Below are 20,373 nucleotides of genomic sequence, written 5' to 3'. Positions count from 1 at the left end.
CAGGACGGCGAGCGCTGGGCGAGGAGCGAGGGCTGCGCCGGGAGCCCCAGCCGCACCGCCCCTGGGCTGGGAGGGGGGACAAAGCCCATTCCCTTCTGCTCCACTGCCCCTTGCCGTCCCGGCTCTTTGCTCTGTGGCCAGGGTGAGGAGTTAATAAAATTAATCGGGATGGTTAATAAAATGCTGTGCATAGGACAATGCAACCCTGGAGCTGCTGGAGCAGCTGTGAACGGGCACTGCTGGGCTGATGTTGACACTCTCCCAGAGCGCTGGCTCGGACTTGGAGGGCAGCGAGACTGGGGTGCAGTGGGGGAGCCCATACCCAATCCCCACCCGTGCCACAGGAGCTGCTCGCTGCCCGCTCAGCACAGCCCAGACACCAACACAGCTGCTAAAGCCAGACTGACTTTATTCAAATTGCGAATGTAAAACAGAATAATAATAAAAAAAACATAAACCCAACCCTCAACTGGCTTCAGAGCAGAAAGCCGCAGGTAAACCGTGCCCAGGCTTTCCTTCTCCTCCTTCGCCCTCCTGCGTTAAGGCTGCATTTGTCACTAGGGACAGGAGGGAGGAGGGACAGGGCGAGCCCCAACTCCCGCAACCCCCCGGCTCCTTCACGGGAAGTTTGGCACAAATCTGGCATGGCCATGCCTGGTGTGGGGCAGGGCAGGGCTCCAGCCCCACGGCCACGGGTGTTAGTGGGTCAGCGTGAAGCTCCGAAAGCTACGGGGTTACCTATGGGGCCGCAGCGAGAGGGCAGATGGGGGGAATGTGGCAGAAGAAGGGGTTTGCACCCCCGGCCAAGGGGCCAAGTCTGCGGCATGGGGCTGTGCCTCCCCACCCCGGCTTGTGAACACGTCTCAACTGTAAATGGCAGGTGCTGGGGGCACTTGGCTCACCCCAACCTCGGCCCCATGGCAAGAGAACTAAAGGCCTGGCTGCACGTGCAATTTTGGGCAGCAACTGCACAGCAGCCCAGGGTGAGTGGGAACCGGGGCTGTGAGGCTGCACCCCGGGGTCTCAGTGCTGGCAGGGAGGAGGGAGCCCGGGGCTGCACCAGTGGGTCACTGCCTTCCCGTCCCGGGGGGTGCAGGGCTGGCGGGCCCCTCCAGTGCTGCTGTGCGACCCAGTGCATCGCTCTGAGCTGGCAGCGTCAGCTCCAGGAGCCTCTGCCAGCTGCAATGCCTGGTGCACAGCTTGGCCGTTGTACCCACAGGGCTTCGGGGGGGGCTCTCAGCACCCCCAAAAAGTGCCAGCCCCCAGGCAGCCGGCAGCTTCTGGCTGCTGGAGGCCCTGGGGGAGCACAGCCACTGTCCCTGGGGACACCTCACCCTGGATAACCTTGCAGGTGATGCAGGACCATGAGAAAGTGTCACCAGGGGATCAGGGTGGGTATAACCGGGGTGCTGGGGGTGTGGGTGATGGGATATGGCTCCCTCCCTGCTCTTTTCAGCACACAACTGATAACTAAACCTGCTCCAGAGCCTGCTCCTAAACATGAAGGTGGTGGGGTTTGGGGGAGGGTGTGGGCATGGGGCAGACCTGGCCCCGGGCAGCGCCGGCGGGCAGCTGTGGGCTTGGTCACGGCTCTCCAGCTGCACCCCGTGGGGCGAGGGAGGGGGGGGCCGCCCCGGCCGGCCCCCTCAGTCCGTTTTCCACACTTTGTTGAGGAACTTGACCACCTCGTCGTAGATGACGAAAACGATGGCCACGTCAAGGCAGACACGACCCAGGCGAGGCACCGTGCCCTTGTAAAACCTGCCGGGGACAGAGGGGAGCCATGAGGCTGGGGGCCCTTGCAGCCCCTTCCCTGCCCATCCTCTCCACTGGCCCCACTCTGTGCCCCTCTTCACTCACTCCCACCGCAGAACTTACGCCAGGGGCCCTTCATATTTCATGATCTGGTAGGCGCAGTCCCAGGTGCTCTTGTACTTGTGCGCTTCCAGCCCCTGCCGGATGGGAAAAGCTGGGTCAGAGGCACGTCCAGGGGGATTTCGGGGGAGAGGCAGGGAGCTGGGTGTGTGCCAGGAGGAACCAATCCCCCTGTGCTGCTGCAGGCCACCAAACCAGCAGGGATGCACCCACCTCCGTGCAAACGCTACCTGGCACCCCCACAGCCCAGCTGCGAGGGTGCAGCATCCCCAGACACCTCCCAAACTTCACCAGCACTGGGCCCCTGTCCCAGGGGCTGCACAAAACAGCCCCTGGACAGCTGGTGACCCCAGCCTGCTGCAGACAGAGCAGCCCCACACTACACCCCGGTGCTGTACCTGCATCCTGGTCTTCACCACATCCAAGGGGGTGTTGCCGAAGACGCTCGCAGCTCCGGCGAGGGCTCCAAACACCCCCGTGACGAAGGGGTTGATGACCTTGTTGGGATCATCCCCTGGGAAGGAGGAGAGGTTGAGGGCAGAGTGGTGGTGGGGGATGAAGCACAACACCCCCAAGGGAGCCTGCAAAGAAGGTCTCAGGTCTGGCTGCTCATGGTCAGGGCTGGTGCTGTGCTGAGCGGGGGGACCAGGGCATTTAGAGGGGGCTGTCCAGTGGCACCAGTATCCCAGAGCCCACACAGCACTGGGGAGCCTAGGGTGGGAGCGGAGGTGATGCTCTAACACTGGGACACTTCAGCCCAAGCTGAGGCCCCCTTGCCCTGGCTTTCACCTCTCTCCATCATGAGAGGCTGAGCCACGAGAAGCAGAGGATATGCTGGTGGAAAGCCCAAGTTTGGCTCCCAAGGATGGGCTTGGGGAGCCAGCAGTGCAGCCGGGGTGCCCGGGGGATGGTGACACCGTACCTTTGTACCAGTTCTTGAGGGAGGTCATGACAAAGAAGCGGATGGCCTGGTTTGATCCTTGCTTGAGGACGGTTGCGGTTAAACCCTGGTAGGTCCCCTTCAGTCCTGCAGCAAGAGAAGGCGTTGGAGGGCAGCACCAGCCTCACCCAGGCACAGAAAAACCTCCCCAGGCAGCTGGTCCCAGCCTGCACCCATCCCCACCCCCGGCCCCTCCACATGGGGGCACTGGGGGGGAACAGGACATTGCCTCCCCGGGACTCACCCTGTTCCCGAACGATCTCCCGGACGCCATGGAAGAAGCCACGGTATTTGGGCTTGGGGGAGCACTGGTCATGGATAAACTTCACCTGTGGGGAGATGACATGCTCGTCCTGGCTGAGGTGAGGGGGGATGCAAGAGCCCCAAAGAGCTGCCGGACACCTCTTGCCTTGCTCTGGGGATGGTCCCAAGAGCCGAGCCGACCCACGAGGCCAGGCCATGCGGGGCGAGGTCACGGTGAAGCCTGCGCTCATGGCCAGTGGCGTGTTTTGCAGAGGACAACCTGGGAAACCGCCCCTGCGAGTGACTGCACAGGTTTTACAGCCCAGAAATGGGTACAGGATGGTTCCCGGGTGGAGGGCCGTCCCTGGAGTGGGGAAGGAGCCATGGCTGCTGGGCTTGACCTCTCCATGGGGCCTTCCAGCATCAGCTCCTCCCCTACAAAACCAACCCAAGCAAACCCACGTGGCCCTTGGCTCCCTGGAGAGCTGCCCCCCAAAAGCCAAGCATCCCACCCCATCCCAGGGAGGGGTGCCAGGGCAGGGTCACCAGCAGCTGCCTCCCACCCACCTTTATGGTCTCCATGGGGCAGACCACCACCACGGCCTCGGCCACACCGGCGCCCAGCCCGCAGACGAGGCCCCGCGTGCTGTCCAGCCGCCCCTGCTCATCTCTCATCTGGTTGCTGAGAAACTCGAACATCCCAAACCTGTGGAGGAGCCGCCGTGCAAACCCCTGGGCACTCGGCCAGGGGGCTGCCCCCCCGCTCTGGGTCTGTCCCTGGCAGCAGCCGCCCACCCTCCCTGTGCGGGAAAGCACCCGGCTTCGGCAAAGTGCCGCTGGGGACATCGAGGCCAAACCCAACTCCACACACCTGCTGCCACCCAGTGTCCCCCCGTGCTCACCCCATGCCATGGGGGACACCTACCTGACGGCGGCCTTGGGGATGGAGCCGTACACCAGCGAGCTGAGCCCCCGGTACAGCCCCCGGATGCCATGGTCACGGACGGTCTGCTTCACGCAATCCCCTGCAGCAGAGCACAGCGGCACTGCCGTCACCCTCCACAGCAGGGCCACCGCGCTGCCCGCACCAAACCCCGCTCCCCCCAGCACCAGCGAGGCCCCCGGTAGCCCCCGGATCCGGCCAGCAGGTTGGGGCAGCACCGGGCCCAGGCTCACCGATGCCCTTGTAGCGAGGAGGGTTTGCCTTCTCGTCCAGCTGCAGCTGCGTCTTCACATACTCGGTGGGGAATGTGATGCAGATCTCGATCCCTCCGGCCAGGCCACCTGGGGGGGACAGGAGGGGACACTGGGGCCGGGAGCAGCACCATGCCCGTCCAGCACCGCGTGGCTGCTGCCAGCTCGTGACGGCTGAGCCTGAGACCTCTGGCAGCCAGGTCTGGGCTGGGACGTGGTGTCCCTGTCCTCGCCTGGGGACTTCACGCAGCAGCAGGGCCCCACGCTAACCTGGCATTGCTGCCTGGCCATGGCAAGAGCTGGCAAGGAGATCAGCCAAAGGGGTGGGAAAACCACGCAAAACACTGTACACATGCTGGTTTCAGTATCATTTACCCCTCAAAGGCACCTCTCTCCCTCCAGAACCCTACACCCCACAGGTGAGCTGCCAGCACAGGGATTTATAAACCCAGTAGAGCCCCACGGAGCTGCAGGAGCCCTGGGACTGCTCCCTCAGCGTCAGCAGGAGCCCATTTGCAGACCCAGCCGTGCCAGCATGAAGTGCAATTATCATCAAGCCCATCCAGCTGCCCAGAGCTCACGCGGTGGCGGCTGCTGGGCGCTGATTACACTGGCTGAAGCCTTTCCCACCACAACCTGGGGACACATCAACACTCCAGCACCAAGCAATGCCGGCTCTCGGGGTCTAGCTCCTCTTGGCGTGGCTGAAGCGCCACAGCCAGCCCTGCCATGAGCTGCCCTGGGGCAGCAGAGCCCACCCCGCCGGGCTGCGGGTCCGGGGGAGCCAGGCTGACCCCCAGCCAGCCGGAGAATGGCTGCACAGCCCTGTTCCCTGCATCAAAGTGCAGCAGGAGCTCTTCGTGCCAGTGCTGGTGGAAGCGCGGGGCCGAGCCAGGCTCCACCATGTCTCACAGGGCCAAACCCCACTGCATCCCAGGCCAGGAGCCAGCACTGAGGCAGACCCTGCCAGGGCCCAGGCACTGCACCGCGCAATGCTGGGAGCCCCGGGGTGCTGCCGCCGGGGCTGGGCACCCACCACAGCAGCCCCCGAAGGCCTCCTGGCTCCTCGCCTGGGGAGGGCGACTCAGGACCCAGTCTTGCAGGACACAGCCTGGCGCAGGGTCAGGTCGGCTGCCAGCTCCCAGTCAGGGACAGGTCTCTCGTCGCGCCTCCGCCAGCCCAGCCACATCCCCAGCGTGACTCAGCAGCGCTGTGGCTCCCGTCACAGCCACCCCCAGCACACAGCCTCGCTGGCACAACCCCACACCAGCCCAGGAACACGCTGGTGTCCCCAGAGGAGAGACACACTGCCGCCGTGAGCAGGGCCAGCGCAGGGGCAGGGTGCAGCAGCGGGTTATCCTGCTCTGAGGCAAAGTGCAGCCACAGCACAACACGGCAGAGCACAGCTCGGCTTATCAGCACCTGCCAAAGTACCCTGTGAGGGGACCCTGATAGGGGACGCTGCGGCCCACAGCTGCTTCCTGTGACAGCAGCAAGTATCCCCAGCTCTTTGGACCAGGGAGGTTTCTCACAAAGTCTTATTTCTTTCGTATGGCCTCCAAATTTACAAGAGAGACCCTTAACCCCTCTGGCGCTGCCTCCAGCTTCCCCCTGCAGAGTGCCACCAGCGAAGCCACTTGCTCAGCGTGGGGACATCCCAGAGGGCAGGCTGGCATCCCCCAGGACACCACTGCCTTCTCTCAGCCATGTCCTTCTGGAGGGAAAGGCAAGAAGCCTGGCTGCACCCCCTGCTCCAGCGGGGCAGCACCCACCGTACTACAGCCTCGTCCTGGCTTGTCTCCCCCAGGCACAGAAGCAGGGGGCTGCGCTTGTCCTCACGGAGCCTTTTAAGCATCCAGCATAGCCCAACGCTCCATGAGCATCCCCTCTCCTCCTGCAGGCACAGCGAGGACAGGGACACCACAGCACCCAGTGCCGGTCCCCCACCCGAGGGCAGGACCCGCCAGCCCAGCCTGGCAGCATCCGAGCCCCGTGGGCGCTGGGGACAGGCACGAGGCCAGCCCAGCTCTGCCGCTGCACACAAAGGCTCCTTGTTTGCCCCGTGTTCCCAGGAGGGGCTGGAGCTGCTCAGCCCGGGCCAGGCAGGCGCCTCCCAGGAGGCAGCAATGGGCGTCCACCAACAGCCCTTACACCTCTGCAGCGCCCCGTGCTTTCGCAGTGTGGGTGGGAGCTGCGGCAGCCGCAGCGAGGCCAGCTCACACTGGGACACCACAGGAAGACAACGACCATATCCCCAGGTTCCCCAGAGCTCTCCTGCTGCTCCCTCAACCCTTTCCCATCCTTGGCATGTCCATCAGAGGTGACAGACACTGCCAGTCCCATGGCACGGGGCTCGCCAAGCAGTGTAATTTTTCCTGCAAATCCAAACAGCTCCTGCGGGAGCAGCTGGTGGGTCCCCAGCGAGCAGTGTTCTGAGGAACAGCATCCTCCAGCTGGGCACAATGGTCCCCAAAAGCCCAGCACCAGCTGACACCTCTCCGTGCCACTACACACCAGTGTGCCACCAGCCTCGCTGCCACAAGAAATCCCAGGTGCTGCCAAGGCCACTGCCCTCCCTCCTACACTGCAGTCCTCAAGTGCTGGACATTTTAAGAGGCATAATTGTTTATTTCCTCTTGGTGCCCCAGCACCAACTGCTACCTCAGCACTTTCAGGAGCCAGACAGCAGGGAAACACTCAGGACAAACACCAGCCCAGGGGCAACCAGCACCCTGGCTCATGGCACCAAACGGCACAGAGAAGGATGCTGCGCCTCCTGCAACCTGCCCCCAGCCGCTGCAGCCACTGGGACTAATGATGTTTGCCCCTGCAGGGGAGGCAGGGAGGCTCTGCCCGGCATCCTGCCAGCAAAGTCACATCCACGGGCATCCTGGAGCCAGTGAAGTGCCCCAGCAAAGGGACAGCATGCCCCTCTTGAGAACTGGCCGCCTCTGGGGTAGCGGGGCTGCCCAAAGGCTGCTCTGCCACAGCACAGCTCCATTTCAGGCAGCTGCACACACACAAATCCCAGGGCAGGGAACAGGTCTGTCCAGGGAAACGCACCCAGGGGAGGATCTTCCCCCTTGTTCTGCTCAGGGACATGTGCTGCCAGGTCCCCTCCCTGCCCCAAATCCCACGGGAAGGGGCACACAGAAGGGACTGCAGACACACTCCATGACTCGAGGCAATTTTATCCTGTTTTCCTCTGCCCGCAGAGAGGCAGGGCAGCACAACCCCCTGCCTGCAGCTCCTTCCCGCTCTGGAAGCGACGCCCATCAGAGGTCCCGCTCTGCTGTCGAGCGTCCTCTCTTGACACAGTTTTATTCCAGCGGAAACCTCATTCTACGCAATCAATCACCCCACTGCCTGCGAACAGCAGCTCCTTCCAACTCCCCTCCCTCGCCGGGGCTGCTGAGGGCTTTGCAACCTGTTTACCCGGACTTTAACCAGCAGCTTCAGCTCTTGCAACACCACGGAGTCAGCAGGAACAGCTGGCAGCGAGCGCTCGGGAGGCGAAAGAGCAAGTGGGGCAGCCCGGCCGCCGAGCCAAGGCTCTCGGCTGTGAGCTGGATGCAGCGGAGCCAGGGACAGAGGATGTCCTTCAGGGAAGGTCGCTCTGCCCAGCCCCACAGAAGGTGTCTCTGGCCGGGGGGGTCCCAATCCTGGCACTGGGAATCGCTCCCTGCCTCCAGCGAGCCTGCAAGGACCCAGCTGCCAGCAACCCTGACCCCGCAGCCCAGGGGGGAGAAGGGAAAAATACCTGTTTGTCAGCCACTTGGCATGGTTTTCCCAGAAAAAGCGTGGCTCCCCTTTGCGGAGTGGCCAGCAGAGTTATCTGAGGACACGGCCACAGCCTTGGACCCCGCTGGAGAGCTGGCAGGGAGGAGAAGAGGGTTTGGTGACAGCGCGGGGGTGCTGCCCCTGCAATTGTGGCACAGCGCGTGATGGCATCAGCGCACACAGGTTCAGCTAATGACTCCAAACCTCATTAGCGAGCAGCTTCTGGGGTCACCACCAGCCACCCCCAGCCAGCCTGTCCCAGGGACCCCAGCTCCAGTGCCCAGGACAAGGTGGGTGCCAAGGGCAGGAGGACGCAGCCACCGAGGGGAACACAAGCAGAGCCCTGGAGAGCGACACAAACCAGGGCTGCGCAGCTGGGGCTGGCACTGCCACCCCTTGTAAACTCCCAGCCGGAGGCAAGCGGCCCTGCAGGCACCCACCGCCCCTGCAGGCACCCACCGCCCTGTCTGGGAGCCGCAGAGGGGCAGGAGGTGGCACTGACCCTCTGTCACTCCTGCAAGTGCCTGCGCCTGCAAAAGCAGCAGGTCTCTGTGCAGCTCTGATGAGAAACGGGCACCTGGAGAGCAATTTCAGCCTCTCCATTTTAAGGGCAATTTCACATGCAGATACGAAAGCACCTGATTTCCATACAAAAAGCTCCTTTTAACTTCAGATTTCACAGCACCCTTTCAGGCCAGAAGAAATTATTCCTAAGGGTCTGGAAGCAAAGCAGCAGAACTCTCTCTCCCAGAGCCCTCCCCTGGAGCGAGCCCTTCCTGCAGGGCTCGGGGTGGTGGGAACGGACAAACAGGCTTCCAGATCCTCTCCAGAGCACCAGCAAAGGCTGACTCCCGTGCTCCCCGCTGTGCGGAGGGCACCCAGCCCACCTGCAGAAGGTGCAGGTGTATGGGGTGAGCTGAGCCGCTGAGACTCGGGACACGGAGCAGATGCTGCGGGCACAGTGTGCTGCCTCCCGTGCGCTGTGCTTGTGGTTCTGACCCTCACCAGGGGACTGGCTGCCCTTCCCCGTCAGCCAATTGCCTCCAGAGCTGGGGAAATAAAAAATAATAAAAGAATCAAAGACCAGCAGGATGCTACAAAAAAAGGAAGCCAGAAATGCCCACCTCCAGCTCACCCCAGTTCTCTGCCGAGGGACTGACCCTCCTGGCAGCCATCCCTGCTGCTCGGGAACCATCCATTAACAACCCAGATAAAGGCCGTGGAGAAATCCTGCCATGCCTGCAGTGGTGAAACGGGTTTAACGGGCTCCACCCTCCCCGCATCGTCCCACCATGGGCCATCTTGCGAAATGGGCTCAGGGGCAAAGCCTGGCTCAGGGGCGGGCAGGCACCTTGCTGCAGACTCTCCCAGCACTCTCCCAGCGAGCTGGCTTTCGGCAGGGCTGGCACCATGGTCCTCACCTGGACACCTCCTCCTGCCACCCACAGCCCTTCAATGCCCATCCGCAGCCCCATCCTTAGGGAAAACCACCACGGGGGCTGCTCTGCAGAGTAAGGTGTTATACAGCACTGAGATTGGGGAGGGCTGCTTCCCCAAATCAAATTGCTAAAGGATTACCGGTGTTTTGGTTAAAAGGGCAAAAAGATGTCCTGCAGCAGGCCAGCCTGTCTCAGGGCATCCATCCCCTGCCCTGGGGCCAAGGGCTCTGGAAAGTCTCCTATCTGATGGGGACAAGGCCGGCAGGGGGCACAGGGCTTCAGTGTGTCCATCGGTAAATACGCGCGTGGCCGCTTCCGTCATGGGAGCGTGCTACGGCCAGGCTGGCCGAAGTCTGATCCCCTCAGCGGGGATACACGGAATGACAAACATGAAACATGTCTCTCTGTGCCCCGCGCCATCGGGTGGGTAAACAGCCCCGTGCAAACAGTGCTGCAGATAATGCTGTGGACTGGGATGGAGTAATTTGTCCCTAATTTTACTGGAAACATCCTGTTTCAACAGGCCGTCCTTTCACAACCTGCTCATTCATCTCCTCTTTGCATTTACTTCTTGATGGGCTAATATTGCAATAAATCGTTCCTATATTTTAAACTTCTTGGCTGTGAGTATGATGGCAAAAGCCATTCCCTTTGGTCGCAGTCACAGCATCACCTGCCTTGGGTGCTGACTCCACCTTTGGGGACTTGCCAAGTCACTCGTCCCGACTCAACAACTCACCTTCTCGGCACTGTCCCGCACACGCGGCTCCCAGCCAACCCACCACCCCAATTCAGACACCTACTTTTTCAGTGCCTAAAAATCCTTCTGAAGACAAGCAACAGGGACCAGACGTCAGAGCCAGGGCTGTAGAATGCTTCCCCCAGTATGGCCCTGCAAGTGGGTGAAGCAGCCACTGCTGGGACTGAAGCTTCCCCTAGTCTGGTCCCTTGGCCACCAGCACAGGGGAATGACGGCTGTATCGGGCACTGGAGCACAGGGAGAAAGAAGATATGGCAAGAAACCAACCCCTGTTGTCAGAATGTGACCTGAGACCTCAGGGCACAACGACAGGGCCACCACGGCCCAGGGAGGAGCAGGCAGGCTGCATTGGCATGCGCCACACAAGGCCATCAGAGATGAGAGACGCCGCAACATCCCTGAGCTGTCAGCTCACGATGCTCATCGCCTCGGGAAGACGGATGGCTCCTTCCGATCATTTACGTCAACCCAGAGAAAATGGTTGCCTGCAGAATGTCAAGCAGAGCGTCAGGCATGCAAAAAGCTCAGAAACTCACATTTTGAAGCTCAAGGTTAAGCCCAGCTCACGCAGAATTCATTCAGACCAAAGAAGCTGGGCACCCCGCTGTGGTTTCCCAGTCCTGGGGCCAACAGCCTCCTCCCACCAGAAGCCTCAGGGCTGCTCTAGGTTTCCGCACCAGCTGCGGTCCACAAGGGCTCGCGGGCCAGCAAGGACACGGTCATGGCCAGCATGCTCCTTCCCCGCTCCCCAAACAGAGACAGCCAGCAGACGCAAGCCCAGGGGAAACCACAGTCAGGCGCGATGCACCAAGGGCCAGCAGACTTGGCAAGACTGGTTCCCTCCGCACTCACCAATCCTCCCCCATGGCCCTGTTCAGCCCACCACCCGCTCCCCCAGCTCAGCATCGAGGGGGGAACATCCCCCACTCTGCTGTGAGCACCAGGGACCCACCTGAAAGCCAGGGACTGTGCTGAACCACAGCCATTCGCAGAAGCACAACCTCCCTTCCACCCTCCCAGGAGGGCAACAGCCCTGGAAGCCCAGGTAGGCTTGACTTGAGGGAAAGGAGCCCTACTCTGCAAGAAGCAAGTCTCAGCTTTCACACCCAGCTCCTGAACCCCTCTCCTCTGCAGGTACAGCATTTCCTAAGAAAGATCGTATCAAGAGATCAACAAAGAAAAGGAAACTGAAGCTCTAATTACTGCTTTGTCTCTCATGTGCTCCTGGGCTCCATGTGCTCCACGCACTACCCTGCAGGCCCCCCCTCCCTCCTGCCCACGCTCCTCCTGGGACCCTGGTGCACACCACTGCTATTTCCCAGTGGTGCTCAATGTCTGTGGCAAACATCAGAGCAACAGCCACGACCATTGCAAGCTCTTTCCAAACCAAGCACCACGCAGGGCAGCATCCAGGCAGGATTAGGTGCAGGCAGGAACAGCAACTGTGCACCAGCCCCCGGGCGAGTAGAGGTATCGTGCAAAGAGCAGGGCAGCTGCGAGCTTCTCCATGGGAGGGAGCAGACCCCAGGCTTCAAAGCTGGCTAAAAACAGAGCAAGACTGTACTTAACTCTGGGCAGGGCAGGCAAGGCCTTTCATCAAATGGCCGCTGCTAACCAGGAGCAAAGTTCTCAGGAGGAGGGCAGGGGTGCGGGGGTTTGCCTGCAAAATAGCACAGACCATTTGCACCGGGCTCTAAATAGTCCACCACAGGCTGGCTCGAGCTGACTTAACAGCTCTTCGGTGCCCAAAAACCCAGCACCCATCCCTGCAGGAGGCTGGCGGGAGGGACGGGAGCTCGGTGGGCTAAAGGGTTTGTGTGGAAACCACGGCACAGAAGCTGGAAGCTATCTGTAGGGAGGCTGGAGACACCGCTGGACTCCCAGGTCTGCCTGTGAACAGGAGAACCTAGCAGAAGAGACACGAGCTGGTCCTCAAGCCAGCTCATAAGCTCACAAGAAAATTATACCAGCTTTACAACAGGTAACTGAGCCAGTAGATGAGATAGAAAAACACAGTATCTGTTTCAGCCTAAAGCCTACATATTTATCAGTTTTTAAACCAATTTAAGCTAAACAACATCACGCCAAACCTTTATGTCCTACAGCCATGTCAGTTCTCACCCAGTACCAGGTCTCCCAAACCTACCGCGTCCCATCAGTTTAGACCCTGGGGGACTTTTCCCCTCACAAAGGGGTCTAGGGGTCAAACAGCAGCAGGGACACGCACCCACTCAGCTCTGCCCTCTCTGGAGCCCAGTCTGTATGCAGCGCCCCAAGACCAAGTCCTGGCAGCGACACCCACCCAACCGGCCAGGACAGTCCAGCTGCCCCCGTGTGCTTGGGCCACACACGGGGACACAGCCCCGGCACAGCCTGTGTGGTCACGGCAAGGGGAAGTGCTGCCCTGGCACACACCTGCTTGGACAAACAAGAGCCCATTAGCAAATTAATTTTTAACTTTGCGTTTGTCTGTTGAGACAACTGAAGGAGAAGAGCTCTTGGCAGCCAGAGCTTCACGAGCATCTCTTCAGAAGAGGCAGCCCAGGCTGCTCGGGTCTGGGCAGCGCGAACGAACTGTGCCTCCCTGGCAGAGGATCCCAGTCACACACAGGGGCTGGGAGCAGATCCGCACCCAGGACGGGATGATGGCTGCTTATTTCACTCCACCAGTACAAGGTAGATGAAGCACAGCACAGGAGGAATGGTCCTTGAACACCTCCAGCTCTCCAGAAGGCTGCGCTTTGGTGAACACAGCCCTGTTGTGCAGACAGATGAGAATCCTGAGTGCACCAGTAAACCCCTTAAAGTCAGCAGAGACATCCACAAATGGCACTGCATGTCCCCAGCAAGGGGCTGGAGGGCTGAGCACACCGGGACACAGGGAGTTAACAGCAGTTTTCTCCCATTTATGTGGTTCTCTAATACAATTAGATACCACAGAGGCTTGGCTGGACTTCTGCCCGTTAACCAATTACTCTGATTTGCTTTATGCAAGGAGAAGACTAGCATCTCAATAGGGTCCTTCTTCCAGCTCTGCAGCCTCGCATGGACCCACAAGTGCCCTTCCAAGCAGGGGCATGTGCAGCTTTGTGCTGTGTTGCCCAACACGGCACCTGGCAGAGGCTACAAGCACCACACGCCTTCCTTTACACCAGAACAGCTTCCAGGCACACCTACAGCAACTTTCCTGGCAGGGGAGAGCAGGACAAGCCTGCTGCAGCCTCTTTCAGAATGTACTGATAAGCCATCTACAGCTGATGATCCCTGATTACAGACCTACGCAAGGGCTGTGAACGTCTCCTGGTACACTAGTCCAGGCAGTGACAACCTCATGCACGGAATGTGGGCAGCAAGTTGGGAAAGACTCGCTCCAGAAGACTGGATGGGGAGCAAGCTGCCTGTCTTTCCCATCCTAGATCTAGACTAAATCCCATTTAACAAACCCTAAATTAAGGGAGTAAGAAGAGGCCCGAACTAACAATGCACTCTGAGGAGCTGGCAGCACAAACCTTGAAACCCTTGAGGAGCAGAGAACTCTGGAGGAGCTTGGCCTCACCGAAGGTCTCCTTTGACTGAGACGGCACCTTCTGCCTCCTCCTCGTGCCCCAGCCCTTTGGCCGTGCAGTCTGGCTGACAGCACGGACCTCTCCAGGCAACGTGACCCTGGGAGGCCTCGTCACCCTTTGCACGCTCCAGCGCTCGCATCCGTTCCCCGCAGCGCTGCCGTCTCGGTCAGTTCTCCGGAGCTGCACGAGGGGAGGCCGATGGCCGAGGCAGGGCCAGTGCTGGCAGGCAGAGCCAGAGCAGCCAGGGCTCGGTTCCCGTGCCCAGCCGGAGGGCAGGCAGATCTCGCTCCTCCCGGGTCCCCTCTATGGGAGGCTGGAGCTCTGCCCTGGGAGCGGAGAGTTGGACAGATGAACAAAGGCACAATCGTAGGTGGGGGAATTGGCTGGAAAACACAAAAGCTCTAAACATGCCAATCGTGTGGAGGCTGTGATGGCTCATGTCAAAGACAAGACGTGAATCTCCACTCTGGGAATTGTCCCGAGAGTGGCAGGAGAAGCCAGGGAGCTAATGAATAGCTACAAAGGAGTTTAACAAGCCTGCAACTGTCTTGGACTCCATTCAGCTCAAAGCTCAAACCAGCTACAAGCAAAAAGAATAGCGTTAACTCTGCAGTTACTACTGTGCTTGGAGCCTGCTTAGATCCTATGGAAACGGTCAGAACCGGAAAAGAAAACATGCCCAGATCCAGGGGGGCTGATGCTGAGACACAAAAGAGAGACCAAGAAAACCATTAGCGGAGCTGTATCAAAGCAGCATGTGAGACACAGCTGGAATAGGCACAACCTGAACGCTGCCGCTTTAGCTTTCCCCCTTAACGTGTTCGTTCGGAGGGTCCATAAGGAGGTCCCCTGCTGTTGCCTCGTCCGTCAGTTCAACTCCCTCCTGCTAACACGAAAACGTGCCCTGCTGAACAACGCAGCTGCCGCAGGCTCAGTGTTTACCCCGTTACTGCAGCGAGCACACCGGCACCTTCCCAGCCAGGCCACAGGTTGCAGGAACAGCCTCACAGCGACACTGTGACCAGGAGCAGCGGGAGCCCGGGAGCCGCCGCCCCAGCTCGGGATGCAGCGGCTGGAGCTCTGTTACTGCTGCCAAAGGCAAAGCCCGGCTCGCCGCGGGGCACCTGCCGGGGGCTGCCGGCTGCCGAGATGCAGCGCGCTGTTTCCCTGAACGACTCCGGGGCTTGCACGGCGGGAGCAGCCCCGAGCGGGCTGGGCACGGGCGACCCCCGCAGGCTGGGTGGCGGTGACGGGGACGCGGCACCTGCGGGGACCGCGCTGCCGCCCCCGGGACGGCTCACGGCAGCCGCCGCCCAGCACGGATGCCCACGCTGGCAGCGGCGGCCGGGCGACCCCACCCGGGGCGGGGCGGGCTCGGTGGCCGGGGGTCGCTTACCTGCCAGGATGGCCTTGCCGGGGTGGGTGAGCTTGGCCTTGCCGGCGGGGGCGGCGGCCGCCAGGCTGCGGGGCGCGGCGGGGGCGGGCATGGCCGCGCTGCGGCCGCGGCTCCTGCGCTGCCCGGCGGCGGCGGCCGGGCCGTATTTCAGGGCCGCGCCCGCGGAGGGGCGGCCCCGGCGGCGTCACATCCTCAGGGGCGGGGCGGGGGCAGCATCCCGGGGCTCGGCCTGCGGGGACCGGCCCCCTGCGGGGGAGCGGGGGGAAAAGGAGGAGGAGAGCGGCGGAGCTGGGCTCGTTCCTCGTCAGTGCGGAAGCGGTGGTTTCTAGTAACCCTGCTCCCCCAAATCCATGGCAAAACCCCTCTGTGTGGGAAGAGCCAGGAGCTGCCAGCCCCGGCTGCCAGACTCGGCTACCACCGCCTCCTCCCCTCTCAACAGCAGCAAGCAGCACCCCCGAGGCACATTTAGGCCAGGACTAGCTGTAAAAAACACCCTAAAAAAATACTCAGTCATTAAGATTTTCACAACAGTACGCTCACTGCTCTTGGACAAAGGTAGATTTGGCCTTTACCGGTCTGAGTGCGCTTTAAACACGTATTTTTGCTCCTTTCAGGTCCATCATTAAAGCAGTGAGTAAAGGGAAACAAGGAAACTCCCACCGTTTTAATCACGTGAATGCCTAACATTTGTAATCAGAAGAGAAACCAATACATTCTCAAAACACTGCCAGTGAGCACACAGACACTTTGGGTTTGTTTCAGATTATGTTTGTGTTTTTAAGAGGGGATTTGTTATCAACTACTAAATAAATAGCCTGTGCAAATCACACCACTACTTGTTTTTGCTTTATCTGCAGATGTAGGAAGAGATGCCTTCACTAATACAGCTGTATTTACAGGAACACCAAAAAACCCAGACTCTTTTCTTTTCCCTTTGGGATCTCACAGAAAGCAGGGAGTTTCGGAGCTGTGTTCTCTCTTGCACCTATTCGCAAGAGGGAACATTTTGTGTAATAAATCTGCCCCAGCTGTGTGCAGATCACACTCCTGTTGAGACTTGCTCCCTGTGCATTTTGTGACATGATTTTTGCTCAACGAGGCTCAGCAATGAGGCAGCTGGGTTCCTCTGCCCGCCTCACCTGGAGGCAGACTGCGCAGCTCCAGCGCAGTGAGACAGCTGTGGCTTCGTGGCTAAACTGTCTGCAGAGAGACCGTGTGGGAAACTGAAGCACCTTTATTCTGCCAGGATTAAAACCAAACAGATGTGTACTTGCAGTGCAGAACTCATCCCCAGATGAGGCCAGAACTGTACGTGGTTTCAGAATAGAGTTAAGACAGTCACTAAGGCACGTCTATTGAGGTTGGTCTCACGTCAAGCCTAAGGCCACCCACCTCCAGCACAGGGAAGGGGACAAAATTGACATGTGAAGGGTACGTGGAAGGAACAAAAATTCCAGTTACAGATGCAGAGCTGCTACTCTGTGTTCAGGTTAGCAGTATTGGAATAGCAAAAATCAGATAAATCTTTTCAGAGATGGCAAACAAATGGAAATGCATTTGGATTTCTAATCTCTGCAACTCCTCACTACCTTTCCATCAAATTATCATAATATCCCTGTATGCTTGTAGCCACATATACCCACTGCAGTGAGGCCATGATTACCTTAACACACACTGGATCCTACAGAGTCCTGAATCAAGTCAGCAAGGCCTGTGCACAATGTCTTCCAAGAAAATACTACACCACATGTTTAATTCTCAGCCTCAGTGGGATTCACAGCAGCGCTTACCTTGCTGAACAGGGAAAGGATTACTCATATTTAATCATAGGCATATTGCAAGCCATCTCAGCTTGACCTCCAAGAAGCTGCTAACACCACTTGTCAGCAGAAAGCCCAAAGGAGAAGAGCACCTAAGGAAGATAAGCAACACCTGAAATACCAGAGCCTGCAAAAGATGCGTTTTAAATCCCGTAAGTGTCTTACATGAAAGTAAAGACTTGAGCAGACTTGCATGGTCAAGAGCATCTCCTAGGAAATGGGTGCTCGAAGCATAAAAGAGCACCTACAGTTACAGACAGGACATCAGGTCCTGTATCTCACTGCCCTCACTTCAGGAATTTTCATGGAAACAACCCTCAGACAACCTGAATCCATCTCCCTTGCTGGGCACTGGTGCTTGTTTCTGCTGCTATAGAAAGGCACAAAAATTGTGAAATACATAGTCAGGTGCTACTGCAGCCCGAACACCTCATGGCCTCCCTCCAGGCCATAATAAATCAGAATTAAAAAGATAACTACTGAAGATGGAAGCTTTTTTTTTTTTTTTTAAACACAAACACTGATTGCAGACAGAGCTTTTGGGATCCTATAAAGCATGTAAAGAGTGACCCCACTTGAACAGTTCTAACTTTTCCCTCCCTTGCCACTCCCCAAATGACTTTTTTTTTTGTTTTAATGGGCACAGTTCGATGTACCTAGCAGCACACCATAGTTTCAGAGACCGTAAGTGTCGATATAGGGCAGAAAACTTTCTATTATATACCCTTGAATCAGAGAATCTCTTCATTTTACTGAATAGCTATATTGTATGAATTGTTACAACTCATCAACTACTACAAACCTTTCTATGCATTATTAATCCACATCACTTGAGCTCTTGTAGTAAAATAAGAAAACTCATTCCCTCTTGGGTTCCCTGCCAAGAACAAATCCTTCCTTTATATGTGACAGATCCTGTGCATAATGGGTATCAAGGAGAAGCAATCGTATTGAAGATTTGAGTCAACATTCCCCCAGCTTTCAGGTGTGTGCAGCAGGAGGTACCATGACTATGAGAAAGACGAAGCTATTTCAAAACAACTTGTGTGATTCCCACTTGAGCACGCATGCAAAGAGATGCAAAATCTTTTTCACTGAGATTACCAAGATTGAGCCTCCAAAGAGCCCAGAAGTCCCTGTTACATGAGCATTTGAGTGGCGTGATTCATCTCAGATGAGTGAAATCCACATAGTGCATACAGCATTTACAAGTTATCATTCTGCTCACGCTTGCCTCGCAGCATGATATAGCGCTGAAAGAAACTACTCCAGCTGACAAACCCTGTTAGCAGTTTACCATGGATGAGACCATTTCCCCACTCTCTAACTGAAAACAAAAATGTATCTTCCAAAAGGAAAGCAATTCAAAGATTTACTAACCAGCCCTTCCCACTCCAGTGCACTCCCGGCTTCCCAGCTGGATAACCAGCGCTTTGGGGGTTTGTGCTCCGCATAATATTGGAGGCCTCATTGCTGTGGAAAACAACATACCAGATGACTTTGTAATTCCTTCCTTCCGTAACCACTAGGGGACAAAGGAGAAATACAGATTTTTAGGTATTTTAAAGTCTTGATTAGAACCACAGTGGACAGGAAAAAAAAATTTCTCCTTGAGCCATTGAACCACACAGGAGAATGACTGAATAAACACAGAATTTGACTCAGAATTTATAAATTCTGACACACAAAAGCAGGACAAGACTTACCCTTCACTGACTATATTTCAAATTCATACCATCTTAATGTTTAAAAACTGGCTACTTTATAGTCTATTTTAGCTTGGAAAAAAATGGATTGATTTTGCCACCTTCCTGAAAGATCACGAATGTTCCAGACTAAAACACATACTTATGCTAACAATTTTGCATCATTTTCTTAGTAAAACATGAGTCAGGATCTGTCATTGCCTTTGGAAGGATGCCCACAGATAAGCTGTTGTATTGAAAACCAAGAAAGCTATACTAGCAACAAACTCCTTCAAGGCTGAATGTTTGCTGAAGAGATGCAGCAGAATAAAAAGACTCCAGATCCATTAAGCTGGACTGATGCAGCTCTAGGTTGCTGTAGCAAGTGTGAACTCACTCGGCAAACCACAACCTAATTACACACCAGTGTCACAAAGCACTCTGATGTCGTTAAGCATTTTCCAGCCATATGTTCCATAACATTTTATCACAAATTCAAGATGCCCCAATGAGATTGAAGCAGTCTTGGGGTACTCTGTAAATCAAAAAAAAAGAGCTTGGAAACAAGTGACAAACCAAACCATTGTAGCAGAACAGGGGGGACCCAGAACAACTGAAAGAAGTTCTGCAGGTGAAGAATACACCCTATCCCAAGGTAGCACGCACACACTTTATAAACTGCTTGTTATGGGAACATGGTATGTGCAGTGGTACTTTTTCCCCAAGATTTGCAAGATTTCTAGCCTCTTTTTTTTTTCAGTACAGATTGGATCCACTGCCATGTAAGAGTTTCTCAGTGTCAGAGTTCCAGCCTGCCAGTTAAGATGTCACACATTGAAGCATAAATATTAACTATAGAGCAGTCAAACAGTCAGCTTTGCCCAAGTATATCAGATGTACTCAAGTACAGAAGTTAACCATGCTCATACAAGCAGGCTTCAGACAGAGGATTTGTCAATTTTAGAGTCCAAAAACCAGAAGAAATCTTTTTTCCTGCTGGTTTTGCTAGGGAAAGAAATTTGTTCCTTGTTTCACGCAGCCTTATTAAGGGATCCATGTCATCCTGTAAGTGCCAGCTCACAGCATTGCAGTTGCTAAAAAAAGAAGCTATTAAATTTAAGTTTTGGACCTTACAGTTACTACTGTCTTTCCTGTATCTTTCCTATAATTTGTATTAATTTAAATAGGCTTCATCTGTCTGTAATTTATATTTAAGGAGCAAAATTACTTAGAAGCATTTACTTCTGCTACACTATCATTTAATTATAGAGCCCTAAAAAGCAGGGGAAGGGAAATAGAAGTCTTGTAAAATACCACATTATGGAGCCAATTAGAAACAGAACTTACCCCAGCAATGCATTCCTCCTGAGTTAAATTCTGCCCAAATTTATGGGGGTGGCTCATCTGGCCCATCAGAGCAGACAGGGGCAGCCTCCATCAGAATTCTGCTTCTAGCAGCAGCTTTATTCCTCCTTTCACTAGGTGTTTGCACCAAAAGAAACCAGTAACCTTTAGAGATGTGAGGGAGCAAAGGATAGTGAGGAGCTCAAGTGCTCGCACAGAGTGAGCAGCTGAATGCAGATCAGAATTTTATGCCAAGAGCAGCACATGTCCTTGCAGTCATTCCTGGAGATCAGTTTCCACCTCCATCACAGGACTTTAAAGCAACTTGCAG

The 20,373-nt window shown here is 56.7% G+C and overlaps 1 protein-coding gene across 2 annotated transcripts; it reads right to left on the bottom strand.

The window, feature by feature from the left end:
- Positions 1 to 406: 406 nt before the first annotated feature.
- On the bottom strand, positions 407 to 20,238 carry SLC25A1 (solute carrier family 25 member 1). Of its 2 annotated transcripts, none has more exons than XM_065646567.1 (9): positions 20,046 to 20,238; positions 4,235 to 4,342; positions 3,984 to 4,083; positions 3,626 to 3,764; positions 3,060 to 3,144; positions 2,798 to 2,902; positions 2,274 to 2,389; positions 1,879 to 1,952; positions 407 to 1,761 (listed from the first exon to the last, which is right to left on the bottom strand). In XM_065646567.1, exons 1-9 carry the CDS (start codon positions 20,056 to 20,058, stop codon positions 1,647 to 1,649), a joined length of 855 nt encoding a protein of 284 aa, XP_065502639.1. In that variant the 5' UTR covers positions 20,059 to 20,238; the 3' UTR covers positions 407 to 1,646. The 2 variants fall into 2 exon arrangements, with proteins under 2 accessions (XP_065502639.1, XP_065502638.1); XM_065646566.1 differs by lacking the exon at positions 20,046 to 20,238 and adding an exon at positions 15,194 to 15,313.
- Positions 20,239 to 20,373: the final 135 nt, after the last annotated feature.

This window comes from Caloenas nicobarica, chromosome 16 (genome assembly GCF_036013445.1).
Source record: "Caloenas nicobarica isolate bCalNic1 chromosome 16, bCalNic1.hap1, whole genome shotgun sequence".
Lineage (NCBI taxonomy): Eukaryota > Metazoa > Chordata > Aves > Columbiformes > Columbidae > Caloenas > Caloenas nicobarica.
Note: the sequence above shows the minus strand (reverse complement) of the source record. Positions and strands in the feature narration are given on the sequence as shown.